The sequence below is a fragment of the Oncorhynchus tshawytscha genome, linkage group LG11 (genome assembly GCF_018296145.1).
Source record: "Oncorhynchus tshawytscha isolate Ot180627B linkage group LG11, Otsh_v2.0, whole genome shotgun sequence".
Lineage (NCBI taxonomy): Eukaryota > Metazoa > Chordata > Actinopteri > Salmoniformes > Salmonidae > Oncorhynchus > Oncorhynchus tshawytscha.
Genome location: NC_056439.1, coordinates 46,536,834 through 46,551,401, shown reverse-complemented (window position 1 = coordinate 46,551,401; position 14,568 = coordinate 46,536,834). Strand labels below are relative to the sequence as shown.

Genomic DNA, 14,568 nt, shown 5'->3' with positions numbered 1-14,568 from the left:
TCCTTGTCAATGCACTTTATTGCCTTTGGTGTATAGCTCTACCCAGGTGATGTGTTGTGACGACATGCTGTGTGGGTTCTAGGTGTTAAAGCGTCAGGGCTATGACGAGGGCTGTGACGTATGGAGTCTGGGAGTGTTGTTGTACACCATGCTGGCTGGGTAAGGAACACACCACATGTCACTCATACAGCTGTGCACTGTATCCCACTCCAACAAAATGTTATGTTCTCAATCACTCACTTACACATATACATACACATTCATTCTCATTTGACTGGTGCTCACTCCCTCTCTCCCCCTCAGCTTCACGCCATTTGCCAACGGGCCCGAGGACACTCCAGATGAGATCCTGAGCAGGATAGGCAGCGGTCACTTCACCCTGACTGGAGGCAACTGGGATGCTGTGTCGGAAGCAGCGAAGGTACTGTAGGACTGACTAGGACTTGCTGGGTGACAACTTTTCACGCGATCGTGCCGACCTGAACAGTGCTGGCTTATATATTTTATTTTCGCAATGTAGTGAAGTGGAACAATGACTAAATGTATTTCTGTTCGGATTTCAAGGATGGAGGTGCAGTATATAATCTAGAACTCATCTAACCTCCCAGCTATGTGTCTTTATAGGACCTGGTGTCTAAGATGCTTCATGTGGACCCTCACCAGCGGCTGACCGCAATGCAGGTCCTCAAGCACCCCTGGATTGTCCAGAGGGACAAGCTATCCAACAGCCAGCTGCAGCACCAGGATGCCAAGCTAGTCAAGGTACTAGACTCATGCTATACTGTACACCAGTGGTTACCAAATGGGTCAATTCGTGATTGACTGGTCGATCGTCAGTCGTTTTGAAACACCATGCCCATCAGATGCAGGTACCATCAATCCAGTAAAAAGCCTAAGATAACCATACGCAACTCCAAGCGTCAGCTGCCATAGAACCCTGGCGCAGTGGAAACGCATTCTCTGGAGTGATGAATCGCACTTCACCATCTGGCAGTCCGATGGATGAATCTGGGTTTAATGGATGCCAGAAGAATGCTACCTGCCCTATGCATAGTGCCACCTGTAAAGTTTGGTGGAGGTGGAATAATGGTCTGGGGCTGTTTGTATGGTTCAGGCTTGGCCCCTTAGTTCCAGTGAAGGGAAATCTTAATGCTACAGAATACAATGACATTCTAGGTGATTATGTGCTGTCAAGTTTGGGGAAGGCCCTTTCCTGTTTCATAATGACAATGTCCCAGTGCACAAAGCGAGGTCCATACAGAAATGGTTGCACATGCATTGTCAATTGTTCTGCCAATAGCACCATGTGACCTAACTTTTTAATAGCTGCAACTATTTGTCCTCCAACTGTTGTCTTAACATTGCACTACCTCTTCTCTTCCCACAGGGGGCGATGGCTGCCACCTACTCTGCCTTGAAGAGCTCCCAGCCCACCCCGGAGCTCAAGCCCATTGAGTCGTCCTTCTTGGCCCAGCGACGTGTCAAGAAGCTCCCCTCCACCTCTCTGTAGATCCACCAGAGAGAGACCATGAACACCCTCAGACTCTAGCTAGAACATCAGCCAGTACAGGAACATGTCACGGGACTGAGGGGACCGGTAGATCCCCTCTATCTAACCAGCCAAGGACCACTGACTACTCTACTGCTGTGTCCTTCCCTGGCAGTGATATCAATACTCTGCTGCAGTCTCCTACCCTGCCAACGATCTAACTACTCTGCTGTAGTCCCTTCCCCTGCTGATGATATCGCTACTCTGCTGCAGTCTCCTCCCCTGCCAATGATATCGCTACTCTGCTGCAGTCTCCTCCCCTGCCAACGATATCGCTACTCTGCTGCAGTCTCCTCCCCTGCCAACGATATCGCTACTCTGCTGTAGTCCCCTGCCAGCGATATCGCTACTCTGCTGTAGTCCCCTGCCAATCTCCTGCCCCCTGCCAACGATATCGCTACTCTGCTGTAGTCCCCTGCCAACGATATCTCTGCTGTAGTCCCCTGCCAACGATATCGCTACTCTGCTGTAGTCCACTGCCAACGATATCGCTACTCTGCTGTAGTCCCCTGCCAACGATATCGCTACTCTGCTGTAGTCCCCTGCCAACGATATCGCTACTCTGCTGTAGTCCCCTGCCAACGATATCGCTACTCTGCTGTAGTCCCCTGCCAACGATATCGCTACTCTGCTGTAGTCCCCTGCCAACGATATCGCTACTCTGCTGTAGTCCCCTGCCAACGATATCGCTAGTCCCCTGCCAACGATATCACTACTCTGCTGTAGTCCCCTGCCAACGATATCACTACTCTGCTGTAGTCCCCTGCCAACGATATCACTACTCTGCTGTAGTCCCCTGCCAACGATATCACTACTCTGCTGTAGTCCCCTGCCAACGATATCACTACTCTGCTGTAGTCCCCTGCCAACGATATCACTACTCTGCTGTAGTCCCCTGCCAACGATATCACTACTCTGCTGTAGTCCCCTGCCAACGATATCACTACTCTGCTGTAGTCCCCTGCCAACGATATCACTACTCTGCTGTAGTCCCCTGCCAACGATATCACTACTCTGCTGTAGTCCCCTGCCAACTTTATCACTACTCTGCTGTAGTCCCCTGCCAACGATATCACTACTCTGCTGTAGTCCCCTGCCAACGATATCACTACTCTGCTGTAGTCCCCTGCCAACGATATCACTACTCTGCTGTAGTCCCCTGCCAACGATATCACTACTCTGCTGTAGTCCCCTGCCAACGATATCACTACTCTGCTGTAGTCCCCTGCCAACGATATCACTACTCTGCTGTAGTCCCCTGCCAACGATATCACTACTCTGCTGTAGTCCCCTGCCAACGATATCACTACTGCTGTAGTCCCCTGCCAACGATATCGCTACTCTGCTGTAGTCCCCTGCCAGTGATATCGCTACTCTGCTGTAGTCCCCTGACAGCGATATCGCTACTCTGCTGTAGTCCCCTGCCAGTGATATCACTACTCTGCTGTAGTCCCCTGACAGTGATATCACTACTCTGCTGTAGTCCCCTGCCAGTGATATCACTACTCTGCTGTAGTCCCCTGACAGTGATATCAGTAGTTAATCTTTCCTCTTGGATGGGCTTCTGGGCATGGTCACTTGATGTCAATCAACCTGGACTAGCAACAAGACATGGTTGGGGATGAGGGGTCAGTGGGGTAGGGGCAGGTTGACATTTGTTAGCAGTATATTTTGGATAAAAGGTGTGTGTGCGTGAGTTTGAGACAACCTGCTACCACAGAGGACGTTGATGATCATTGAGGATGTTTCTGTTGTGTTTTTTGTTCTGCTGTCATTTTGATTGGCTCTGCATCTCCCCTCAGCATCGCTGTGATTGGCTGTCGCTAAACTCTCTGCATGTCTGTCTGTTTGGTGTGTCGTTCTCTCTCCAATTGATCAGCTTGCCAAATCGATTTGTGTGTTTTTGCTGTTTTACCATTGAAAGCTGGAAGGGACAATGGCACAAAACGAGATCACAGTCCATCACTATCATTTTCCTACATTTTGAATGAACATTAAAAGAAAGAAAAAAAACATTTAGCCATAAATGCCTCTCGTTTTTGAGACTATACTGGAACTAGGAGTTCTGGGTAATGTGGTAAATGCTAATGTTTTTTCCAGGCCGAATGTCTCACTCTCCATTGCATGACTTGCAGTGCGTATAGTCCAGGGAAGGGTTCAGAAAGTTGTTTGCATGGTCTGGTGCAGTGTGGTGTCATGTTGCTTTGTCCTTCTCTTATCTTTTCTTGGTGACATTTCCGATCCTGAGAAGAAGAAAAGATTTGAGATATGGCCAAATATTTTTATTGTAAAGAAAATAATTTAAAAAAAAAGATAAAATAATATCTGTAATACCACTAACAAGGTGGAATGTTGAAATCTGTTTTTTCATTGTGTTTCCTTCTTGGATATGCCTATTTTGAATGTCGTCTTTCTTGTATTTGCTTTTGTTGTTGAAAGGCATGTTGAACGCACACACACACTCTGTTGGAGCTTCCATGATGGACTCTTTCCCACAGCCCTCTGTGTTTCAATGTCAAGTATGGTGAGAGTGATTGTCAAAATGATTGTACTGAGCACTCAAATGCACACTCTCCCTTAAAGATATTCTCCCGTACTTTTGTATACTTTTTAACCAGTAGTTAAGTAGCGCCCACGAGCCAAAAATGGTCCCGAAAATTGCCGACCACCTCATTTCTCTTGCTCTGCTGGGTTTGCTTCTTGCTAGTTGTCAGTCAAATGGTGAGGGATTGAAGCTCATTGGCTGAAACTCAAATAATGAATAGGGGGCTGGCCCACGTGCAGGTAAATGTAGGGAAAATGGCGCTGCACAGCTTCCAGAAAACTGTCACTTTCAAACTCTGGGTTTCGTGGCTAATTGAGGTAAGACTGTAATTCTGCTCATAGATTATGCATGTATGAGCTACACATTGACACATCCAGCCCAAAGCTGGAGATTTAAAAAATACTTACCAGTCGCCAAAGTACCCGGGCATGTCTTTAAGGTCTCTATAAAGTATATTGGTTTTACTTAGATAATCCTTGACAGGAATATTTTTTGTGCTTTTCTGATTTGATTGGCCTGTCTGTTGGTCTAAATCAGGACATAAAGTAAATGTCCACAGGTCCTTTCTGTCTCCTGTTCAGTTTGACATTGTCTGAGTAGAAGTGCCGATCTAGGATCTGTCCATATCTTATTCTATACAGACACAACTATCTAACAGACACAACTGCTGATCCTGGATCAACACTCCTACTCTGAGACGCATTGTGGATACGGTCCGTGGACTCTAGTACAGTATAGGTCACAGCAACGTCTTTCTTGACTAGAGGTTCCTATGGGATAGTACATGTTTGCGTGGCTATGTTTTTTTGGTAGCTTTTAAATTCCTTATTAAGGGCCGAATTCCTAGACACAGTATCTGCGTTGAACATGCTTTTTAGTCAAGGACTTGTCGGGGAAACTGGCCCCTGCGCCTACAGCAGAAAGATCCTGTAAGTTTATGTAGGCTTGGATCTTTAGTCTTAGATATGTGATGCATATCTGTAGAAAGGTTGGGATAACTCTTTCTATGGGAAACGCATTATTAAGAAGAAACAGATCAAGATGAAGGGACAGTTTGACTAAAACAAGAAATAACAGCTACCACCCACTGAGACTCTTCGTAGTAACAGTAACCCATCTGCTATAGTAGCACAGTGACATTACTACAGTTGCAAAGTATGAAAACCCCTTTCATCTCAGATCAAGTGGAATACATAGTTATGTTCATTTTGTTTTAAATCAAGTTCTCTATCATTTTATTTTTTATTTAACCTTTTATTTAACTAGGCAAGTCAGTTAAGAACAAATTCTTATTTACAATGACAGCCTACCGGGGAACAGTGGGTTAACTGCCTTGCTCAAGGGCAGAATGAGCTACAAAGGTTGAGATTAAATGTTTAATTTACTATGATGATATTTACCTCTTGTCTGTTCTATGTTGTTGTACCTTTCCTTAAGGGTCCATAAACACTTCTCGTGGCAAAAACACGATTCACCAATGAATTGCAACCTAACTCAGACACGTCCCATGATTCTGCCATCTAGAACCAATGAAATTCCATCTTTGCTACCATAGTTTTTTTCTGCCACGACCAGTGTGTTTGGACCCTGAAGTGGGAGCTTTCTTTGGTATGGAACTATTCTATGTGTTTGTTCCTCTTGCTTTGTATTCCCTTCCTTCCTGGTTTTCCATGTGAGTCGGAATGAGATGGGGTAGTTCACTCTCATCTGCCATTACAGCAGTGGGTATTCAGGCCTATAGGGAGTTCTGATGAGATGGGGTAGTTCACTCTCATCTGCCATTACAGCAGTGGGTATTCAGGCCTACAGGGAGTTCTGATGAGATGGGGTAGTTCACTCTCATCTGCCATTACAGCAGTGGGTATTCAGGCCTATAGGGAGTTCTGATGAGATGGGGTAGTTCACTCTCATCTGCCATTACAGCAGTGGGTATTCAGGCCTATAGGGAGTTCTGATGAGATGGGGTAGTTCACTCTCATCTGCCATTGCAGCAGTGGGTATTCAGGCCTATAGGGAGTTCTGATGAGATGGGGTAGTTCACTCTCATCTGCCATTGCAGCAGTGGGTATTCAGGCCTACAGGGAGTTCTGATGAGATGGGGTAGTTCACTCTCATCTGCCATTACAGCAGTGGGTATTCAGGCCTATAGGGAGTTCTGATGAGATGGGGTAGTTCACTCTCATCTGCCATTGCAGCAGTGGGTATTCAGGCCTACAGGGAGTTCTGATGAGATGGCTTTCTATTAAAACACTTTTCTCTGCACTGATCGAAGACTGCTCTGTGTCAGCTGTAACATTTCCTGTCATGTGTGCATGTATGTGGACTTTAATAATATGATAAAAACAGCAGGTCTTGGATACGACCAAAATTGCAAATACTGTGGAAAAGGGTTTTTTGCAAAATCCTTTCAAATGGGACTTGTCGTGGTCCTATATTCTTGTGTCTGTATGATTTTATACTATTTTCATGGATTCAACCCCTTTAGCATAGCACCCTGTATTATTGGCATATTCAACAGCGGTTAAGAAATATTACCTTCAACAGTGTTATGTTGTGATCAAACCATCAGTGTTTTGTAATTATTGTGTCGTAAAAATGTTAGCTAACGGGTTAGCAATTAGTAGCATTTTCACTGAAATGTCAAATATACGTTCAGCTTTTTGATACTCTGTTTACCCAATAACAAAAAAAGTCCTGTATTATCGGCATATGGTCCCCAGTTATTGGCCACCTAACTATTTTGTTTAAAAAAAGACAACCTTGTATCCAAAGTGTTTACGGGATAGTTGGCTAGCCTTCCGGATAAATAACAAAACAATTAGTTGCCTGAAATCCGGTATCTATATTTGAGGTAAAAAATTGGATATTAAATGACGTGGGTTCAGTCAAATTTTACAATACATTTTGTGGGACACGCTGTATATGTAACTTTTCTTTTGAAAACTCAACTTAAATTGCAATGAAAATCGGTGGTCAGCTAGCTAGAATGGTGTCTTTAGTCGCGAAAAGTGCCGTTAGTTTCCAGTCCTTTTAAAAGTTGAGCTCGAGGTGATTTTAGTTAGCTAAGTGTAGTGTTCTAGACCCTGTGCTGTATTGCTTGACAAGAGTGGTCCTTTTTAAAAACAGACTACAGTCGTGGCCAAAAGTTTTGAGAATGACACAAATATTAATTTTCAGTCTGCTGCCTCACTTTGTATGATGGCAATTTGCATATATTCCAGAATCTTATGAGTGATCCGATGAATTGCAAATTCACTCTTTGCCATGCAAATGAACTGAATCCCCCAAAAAACATTTCCACTGCATTTCAGCTCTGCCACAAAAGGACTAGCTGACATCATGTCAGTGATTCTCTCGTTAACACAGGTGTGAGTGTTGACGAGGACAAGGCTGGAGATCACTCTGTCATGCTGATTGAGTTGGAATAACAGACTGGAAGCTTCAAAAGGAGGGTGGTGCTTGGAATCATTGTTCTTCCTCTGTCAACCATGGTTACCTGCAAGGAAACACGTGCTGTCATCATTGCTTTGCACAAAAAGGGCTTTACAGGCAAGGATATTGCTGCAAGTAAGATTGCACCTAAATCAACCATTTATCGGATCATCAAGAACGTCAATGAGAGCGGTTCAATTGTTGTGAAGAAGGCTTCAGGGCTCCCAAGAAAGTCCAGCAAAGTGCCAGGACCGTCTCCTAAAGTTGATTCAGCTGTGGGATCGGGGCACCACCAGTACAGAGCTTGCTCAGGAATGGCAGCAGGCAGGTGTGAGTGCATCTGCACGCACAGTGAGGTGAAGACTTTTGGAGGATGGCTTGGTGTCAAGAAGGGCAGCAAAGAAGCCACTTCTCTCCAGGAAAAACATCAGGGACAGACTGATATTCTGCAAAAGGTACAGGGATTGGACTGCTGAGGACTGGGGTAAAGTCATTGTCTCTGAATCCCCTTTCCGATTGTTTGGGCCATCTGGGGAAAAAAGCTTGTCCGGAGAAGACAAGGTGAGCACTACCATCAGTCCTGTGTCATGCCAACAGTAAAGCATCCTGAGACCATTCATGTGTGGGGTTGCTTCTCAGCCAAGGAAGTGGGCTCAACCACAATTTTGCCTAAGAACACAGCCATGAATTAAGAATTTTACCAACACATCCTCCGAGAGCAACTTCTCCCTACCATCCAGGAACAGATTGGTGATGAACAATGCCTTTTCCAGCATGATGGAGCACCTTGCCATAAGGCAAAAGTGATAACTAAGTGGCTTGGGGGACAACACATCGATGTTTTGGCCAGGAAACTCCCCAGACATTAATCCCATTGAGAACTTGTGGTCAATCCTCAAGAGGCGGGTGGACAAACAAACAACCCACAAATTCTGACAAACTCCAAGCATTGATTATGCAAGAATGGGCTGCCGTCAGTCAGGATGTGGCCCAGAAGTTAAATGACAGCATGCCAGGGCGGATTGCAGAGGTCTTGAAAAAGAAGGGTCAACACTGCAAATATTGAGTCTTTGCATCAACTTCATGTAATTGTCAATAAAAGCCCTTTGACACTTATGAAATGCTTGTAATTATACTTCAGTATTCCATAGTAATATCTGACAAAAAGACCTAAAGACACTGAAGCAGCAAACTTTGTGGAAATTAATATTTGTTTCATTCTCAAAACTTTTGGCCACGACTGTAGGTGTGCTATGCAAGCAGAAGAACACTGTGTGCATCTCACTGCCAGTCTGCAGCGCACACAGCAGAGTACACTCTCATGTCCTCCCCGCCTTCGCAAAGGTCCTCAAATGCACTCAGACCAGCTCCTGTGATGGACCTCTGCTGCAGACACACACACACACACACACACACACTCCCAGGTGTCTGAAGGTAGTGTCGAGCATAGTAACACCATCCTCTCATCTACTGCACCATGCCATTCTGCTATATAACACACAGGCCTGAAACGGAGTGAAACATCCTCATCTAAACCAGTTTAATATCTCCACATAATTGACTACTTCCTCTTGTACATGCTTCTGTACAATTACATAAACTCGTAACGTGTATATAAACAACTACACAATACGTTATTCTGTTCAACATCAAATAGAACAACTGTCTCCCTCTGACACATCCCATCAGTGCACTTCACACCTCAGTAAAACTACCTCTCTCTAGCCTCCCACACACACACACACACACTCAGCCCGACCTGTAACAGCTACCGGTTCCCGGTATTGATTACAGTATGTGCATCTGAACCGAGGATGGAGAAGCAATCATCTGTCCTGTCTGTTCGAGACAGAGCGGCGGCTCCCGTTACATTAAATTGGTCTCTTCTCTGAAAGACTTTCTGGACTTCCTCTCAAAAATCACCCTATTCCATATTTAGTGCACTACTTTGGAAACGGGCTCTAGGGCTCTAGTCAAGAGCAGTGGTGGGAGAAAGTACTAAATTGTCCAACTTTAGTGAAAGTATCGAGTACATGCTATGCATCACATTTCCTATATTAAGCAAACCAGATGGCACAATTTTCTTGTTTTAAAAATTTACGGATAGACGGGCACTCCAACACTGAGGCAGTAGGGATGATTAATGTTATATTGATAGGTGCGTGATTTAGGCCATATTACTGAGTGTTCATACCCCTCGACTTAATCCACATTTTGTGTTAATTGTTTTGTTTTTACAAATCTGTTTTGAACTACTGACTGTCTAAACAGCAAGTTACAAGTGACCAAATCTGATGTGTTTTCAGACAGCAGTCATTTGCTGACAAGGCTATGCTAGTTGTCATAGTAACAACGTTTGTGTGTAGGCTGATTGGTGGTGGTGCTTGTGCTTCCTATCACTCAGAAGTTATGTAGCAAGCTAAGGTGACAACAACGTTGTCATGGACGTTTCCCAGTTGCTTTGAATGTTCAAAATTATAGGGTAAGAAAATAATGTTTTAAAGCCTCAATGAGTCATTTTTGGCTAGCCACCGCAGTCCGCTAGCTAGCGTAAACTCACCCGATTCCGTACAAATGTGCGCAACCTCAACATTCAAAGAAAACTAATGGGACTGTAGCGACTGTGTTGACTTCAAAATCTGGGGTGTGAACTACGTTTCTATCCAAGCGTTGATCGACATGGTAATGGCTCTATAGTATTGGAAAAAAGTTTATAAAACGGACCCTCCGTTACATCGGGATGTGTCATGCCGGAACGTACAGCACGCTTAAAGCAACTATTTCTATCTTACAATCTCTCTCCACCAGGTGTAGCACTTTTCTCATCATATAAAAACAAGAAATGGACAGTGACAGGGGGTAAGTGGGGATACCTAGTTATTTTTTAAGTCATCACTGCAAGCGATCATGACTCCCAAAAGACACTGTTTAACTTCTGAAGATCACTTTAGCAACCCCTAAAAACCTGACTCAAATTCGACACAGACCTTTAATTAGGTGTGTAATGAAACATTATATAAACTCTATAGTGTTTTTATTTACATTTTAAAGGTGATAAGTTGGACAGAGTGAAAAAAAGCAGTTTCGCCACATCTCTCCTTCTCACTATCACGCATTAGTTTCGCTTCCCCACCCGCCATTTATAAAAAGACCCGACGGAGCTCATTACCTTCTTGAATCATGCAGAAACGGGCAGCGTGGAGTTCTCGGCATGGATTTTGTTTGGAAAGGGGAGAAATTGTGCTTTACCAATAGTATTGACATTACAGTTGTTCTGGAAGTATTATGTTTTTTTGGGTGCTAAAATAAGGTCAATTGTACGGACCAAGGCGATGTACAAAAGTGAGTGAGTTTACGTTCGCTGTTTATCTTTTTAGCACATTTACTAATTTGTTTGTAAACAATTAACAAGCTAGTTAGCTACCACATGTTATTGTCAAACTGTCAACTGAGCAGCTAGCAAGCTACTTAACTACCACATGTTATTGTCAACCTGTCAACTGAGCAGCTAGCAAGCGGCAAGATATGCCAAATAGGCTAAAAACCACTTCAGGGCAAATCTGATTTGACCGTTCAGATGGCTAGGAATCAGATTTGTTTCTGACTTCAAACCACGTCCCCACTTGTGCTATGTCATGATATACATAGTGCCTTCAGAAAGTATTCACACCCCTTGACTTTTTTCAAACTTTGCTGTCTTAATACCTGAATTTAAAATGGATTTACATTGAGATTTTGTGTCGAAGTGGAATTGTGTTTTTAGAAATGTTTACAAATTAATTTTAAAAAATGAAAAGCTGAAATGTCTTGAGTCTAAGTATTCAACCCTTTTATGGCAAACCTAAATAAGCACATTTTTACTCCTGAACTTAAGTCACAAGTTGTATGAACTCACTCTGTGTGCAATAAGTGTTTTTAGATGATTATTTTGAATGACTACCTCATCTCTGTACCCCACACACACAATTATCTATAAGGTTCCTCAGTCAAGGAGTGAATTTCAAACACAGAATCAACCACAAAGACCAGGGAGGATTTCCAATGCCTCACAAAGAATGGCACCTATTGGTAGATGGGTAAAAATAAAACAAAAGCAGATATTGAATATCCCTTTCAGCATGGTAAAGTTATTAATGACACTTTTGGATGGTGTATCAATACACCAAGTCACTATAAAGATACAGGTGTCCTTTCTAACTCAGTTACAGGAAAGGTAGGAAACTTCTCAGGGCTTTTCACCATGAGGCCAACGGTGACTTTAAAACAGAGTTTAATGGCTGTGAAATATGCATCCTGTTTGGAGTAAAGGCACTAAAGTCAACCTGCACATTTTTAAAAAAAATTTTAATTGTACCTTTTATTTAACCAGGCAAGTCAGTTAAGAACACATTCTTAATTTCAATGACAGCCTAGGAATGGTAGGTTAACTGCCTGTTCAGGGGCAGAACAACAGATTTGTACCTTGTCAGCTCGGGGTTTGAACTCTCAACCTTCCGGTTGCTAGTCCAACGCTCTAACCACTAGGCTACGCTGCCGCCCCAAATAATTTGGCAAAGAAATGAACTGTGTCCTGAATACAAGTGTTTATGTGTTGGGCAATTACAACACATCACCAAGTACCACTTCATGTTTTCAAGCATGGTGGTGGCCTACATCATGTTATGGTTATGCTTTTCATTGGCAAGGACTAGGGATTTTAAAAAACAAATGTATTTAAAAAAACAAAACATATTGAGCTAACCACAGGCACAAACCTAGAGGAAAACCTGGTGGTCTGCCTTCCAACAGACACTGGGAGACAAATTGACCTTTCAGCAGGACAATAACCTAAAACACAAGGCCAAATATACACTGGAGCTGCTTACCAAGACGACATTAAGTGGCCTAGTTAGTTTTGACTAAAATCAGCTTGAAAATCTATGGCAAGACTTGAAAATTTTGGTACATTTATCTTAAGACATTCCTTTAAATACAGTGCACTTTTTTAATTTAAATTTTTACCCCTTTTTTCTCCCCAATTTCTTGGTATCCAATTGTTTTAGTAGCTACTATCTTGTCTCATCACTACAACTCCCGTACAGACTCGGGAGAGACAAAGGTTGAAGGTCATGCGTCCTCCGATACACCTGTGCACCTGGCAACCTTGTTTAGCGTGCACTGCACCCGGCCCACCACAGGAGTCGCTGGTGCACAATGAGACAAGGATATCCCTACCGGCCAAGCCCTCCCTAACCCAGACGACACTAGGCCAATTGTGCGTTGCCCCACAGACCTCCCGGTCACAGCCGGTTGCGACAGAGCCTGGGCACGAACCCAGAGTCTCTGGTGGCACAGCTGCTGCTGCAGTACAGCTCACTTAACCACTGCGCCACCCGGGAGGCCCTACGTTGCCCTTTTATTTGATTAGAATTTTGTTGACAGAATATATTGAGAGAACAGGTTCTGAAGATGAGGATCAATGCAAGAAAGCCATCTAAATATATGCATATTTGTCTCTGTTTCAGCACCAACTGGTAGATTCTTGTGGATTTAGGCCCATTTTATGATTTGGAAAGTATGAATCATTAAAGAATACAAAAACATTTGGAGTCTTTACACACAAATATTGATTAATCAAAACACTGGTTTGATTCATTCTGAAAATGTCCACATTCAGTTCTTAGTGTACATAGAATTATAATAGGGAGAATAGTGTACAATAGTAGGCTATACCCTCGTCTATTGCCTGCACTAATTATGCAACTGCGATGACCAGGTCCAAATATTGAGCCATGCGTTGGGTTCAAACTGTTAAGGCTTAGTCTGCGCTCAGCACCATAATGATTTATTTAGCCTACATGTTTTTGTTTTTTTATATTATCAACTGTTAACTTACTAATGATCCTCATCAACAACCACACGGCCGCGACAGTGTTTACAGAGGAAGCAAATGAAGGTAAACGAAACAATGTACTTAAATGGAATGATAATGTAGGCTATACCAACTGAAGGGAAGTAACAGTAAATTGGCAGTAGAATATGTGTGGTTATTAGGCCTACTGGCGGTCGATACTGATAGTGACTAATATTTAACATGATAAAAATAGGAAACAGACAGTTGGGGTAGCCTTTAATTAAGACATTAGAGAGCCCATCCCTGCAAGTTAAAAGGCAGTACAATTTAAATTCTGCATAGTCTTCACTTCTTCTTTTTTTTACTGTGGGTGAGTTGATGTGTTGATATGCTTCAGTTTGCTGCCATATAAATGGTTTCACATTCGTCTCCAGTGATATTGAGGTAAAATATATCTAAAAACAAGTGTAATTTATATTTATAATTCCTTTATCCAAACGGATTACTCATTCACCCAGCTCTTCCTAATAGCTCTTATCCAGCTGTAAATAACAGTGCAGAATAAAGTAGATGCCTTTTTCCACTTGGAGCCGGTAGGTTTGCTAGACCTTATTCATGGGTTATTCTCATGTAAAGGTGGTGGAAATATTAGGGAATTAGGTGAGAGTATGGCGTATCTGCAGACACACCTCTGCCACCCAGAACGAATAGCAGGTGAATAGCTTAAGTTCGTCAGAATACGCATAGAGAGAAAAGCGTATCAAAAGGGAATAACGTTCCGGTTACACGTTCTTAACTCGGGTTGGAATCGGGGCCAAGACTTACCCAGAAAGACTCACAGCTGTAATCACTGCCAATGGCGACTCCAACTTATTGAATCAGGTGTGTGAATACTTACGTGAATTTGATTTCTGTACTTATTTTTCAATAAATGTGCTAAAATTTCTGAAAACATGTTTTCACTTTGTCATTATGGAGTATTGTGTGTAGATGAGTGAGGAAAAACATATATTAAATCCATTTTGAAATCAGTCGAACACAAAATGTGGAATCAGTCGAGGGGTGTGAATACTTTCTGAAGACACCTGGACCACCTATTGATGCGCCTTTTTAAGTGACTCAGGTGTTAAATGAGGTGGAAAGGAGTTCCACTTTAACTGGAGTTTAACTGGAGTTCCACTTTAACTGGAGTTTAACTGGAGTTTAACT

General features: G+C 43.1%; 1 protein-coding gene across 5 annotated transcripts in view; it reads left to right on the top strand.

Annotated features, from left to right (window-relative positions):
• The window catches only part of LOC112262077 (ribosomal protein S6 kinase alpha-1), a 77,524-nt gene extending 76,000 nt beyond the window's left edge, over positions 1 to 1,524 (top strand). For all 5 annotated transcript variants that reach the window (XM_024437772.2, XM_042330181.1, XM_042330182.1 and 2 more), the window contains 4 exons: positions 83 to 159; positions 304 to 421; positions 625 to 762; positions 1,388 to 1,524. In XM_024437772.2, coding sequence (XP_024293540.2) covers positions 83 to 159; positions 304 to 421; positions 625 to 762; positions 1,388 to 1,510 — 456 coding nt within the window. In that variant the 3' untranslated portion in view covers positions 1,511 to 1,524. The remainder of the gene's footprint in view (positions 1 to 82; positions 160 to 303; positions 422 to 624; positions 763 to 1,387) is intronic.
• Positions 1,525 to 14,568: the final 13,044 nt, after the last annotated feature.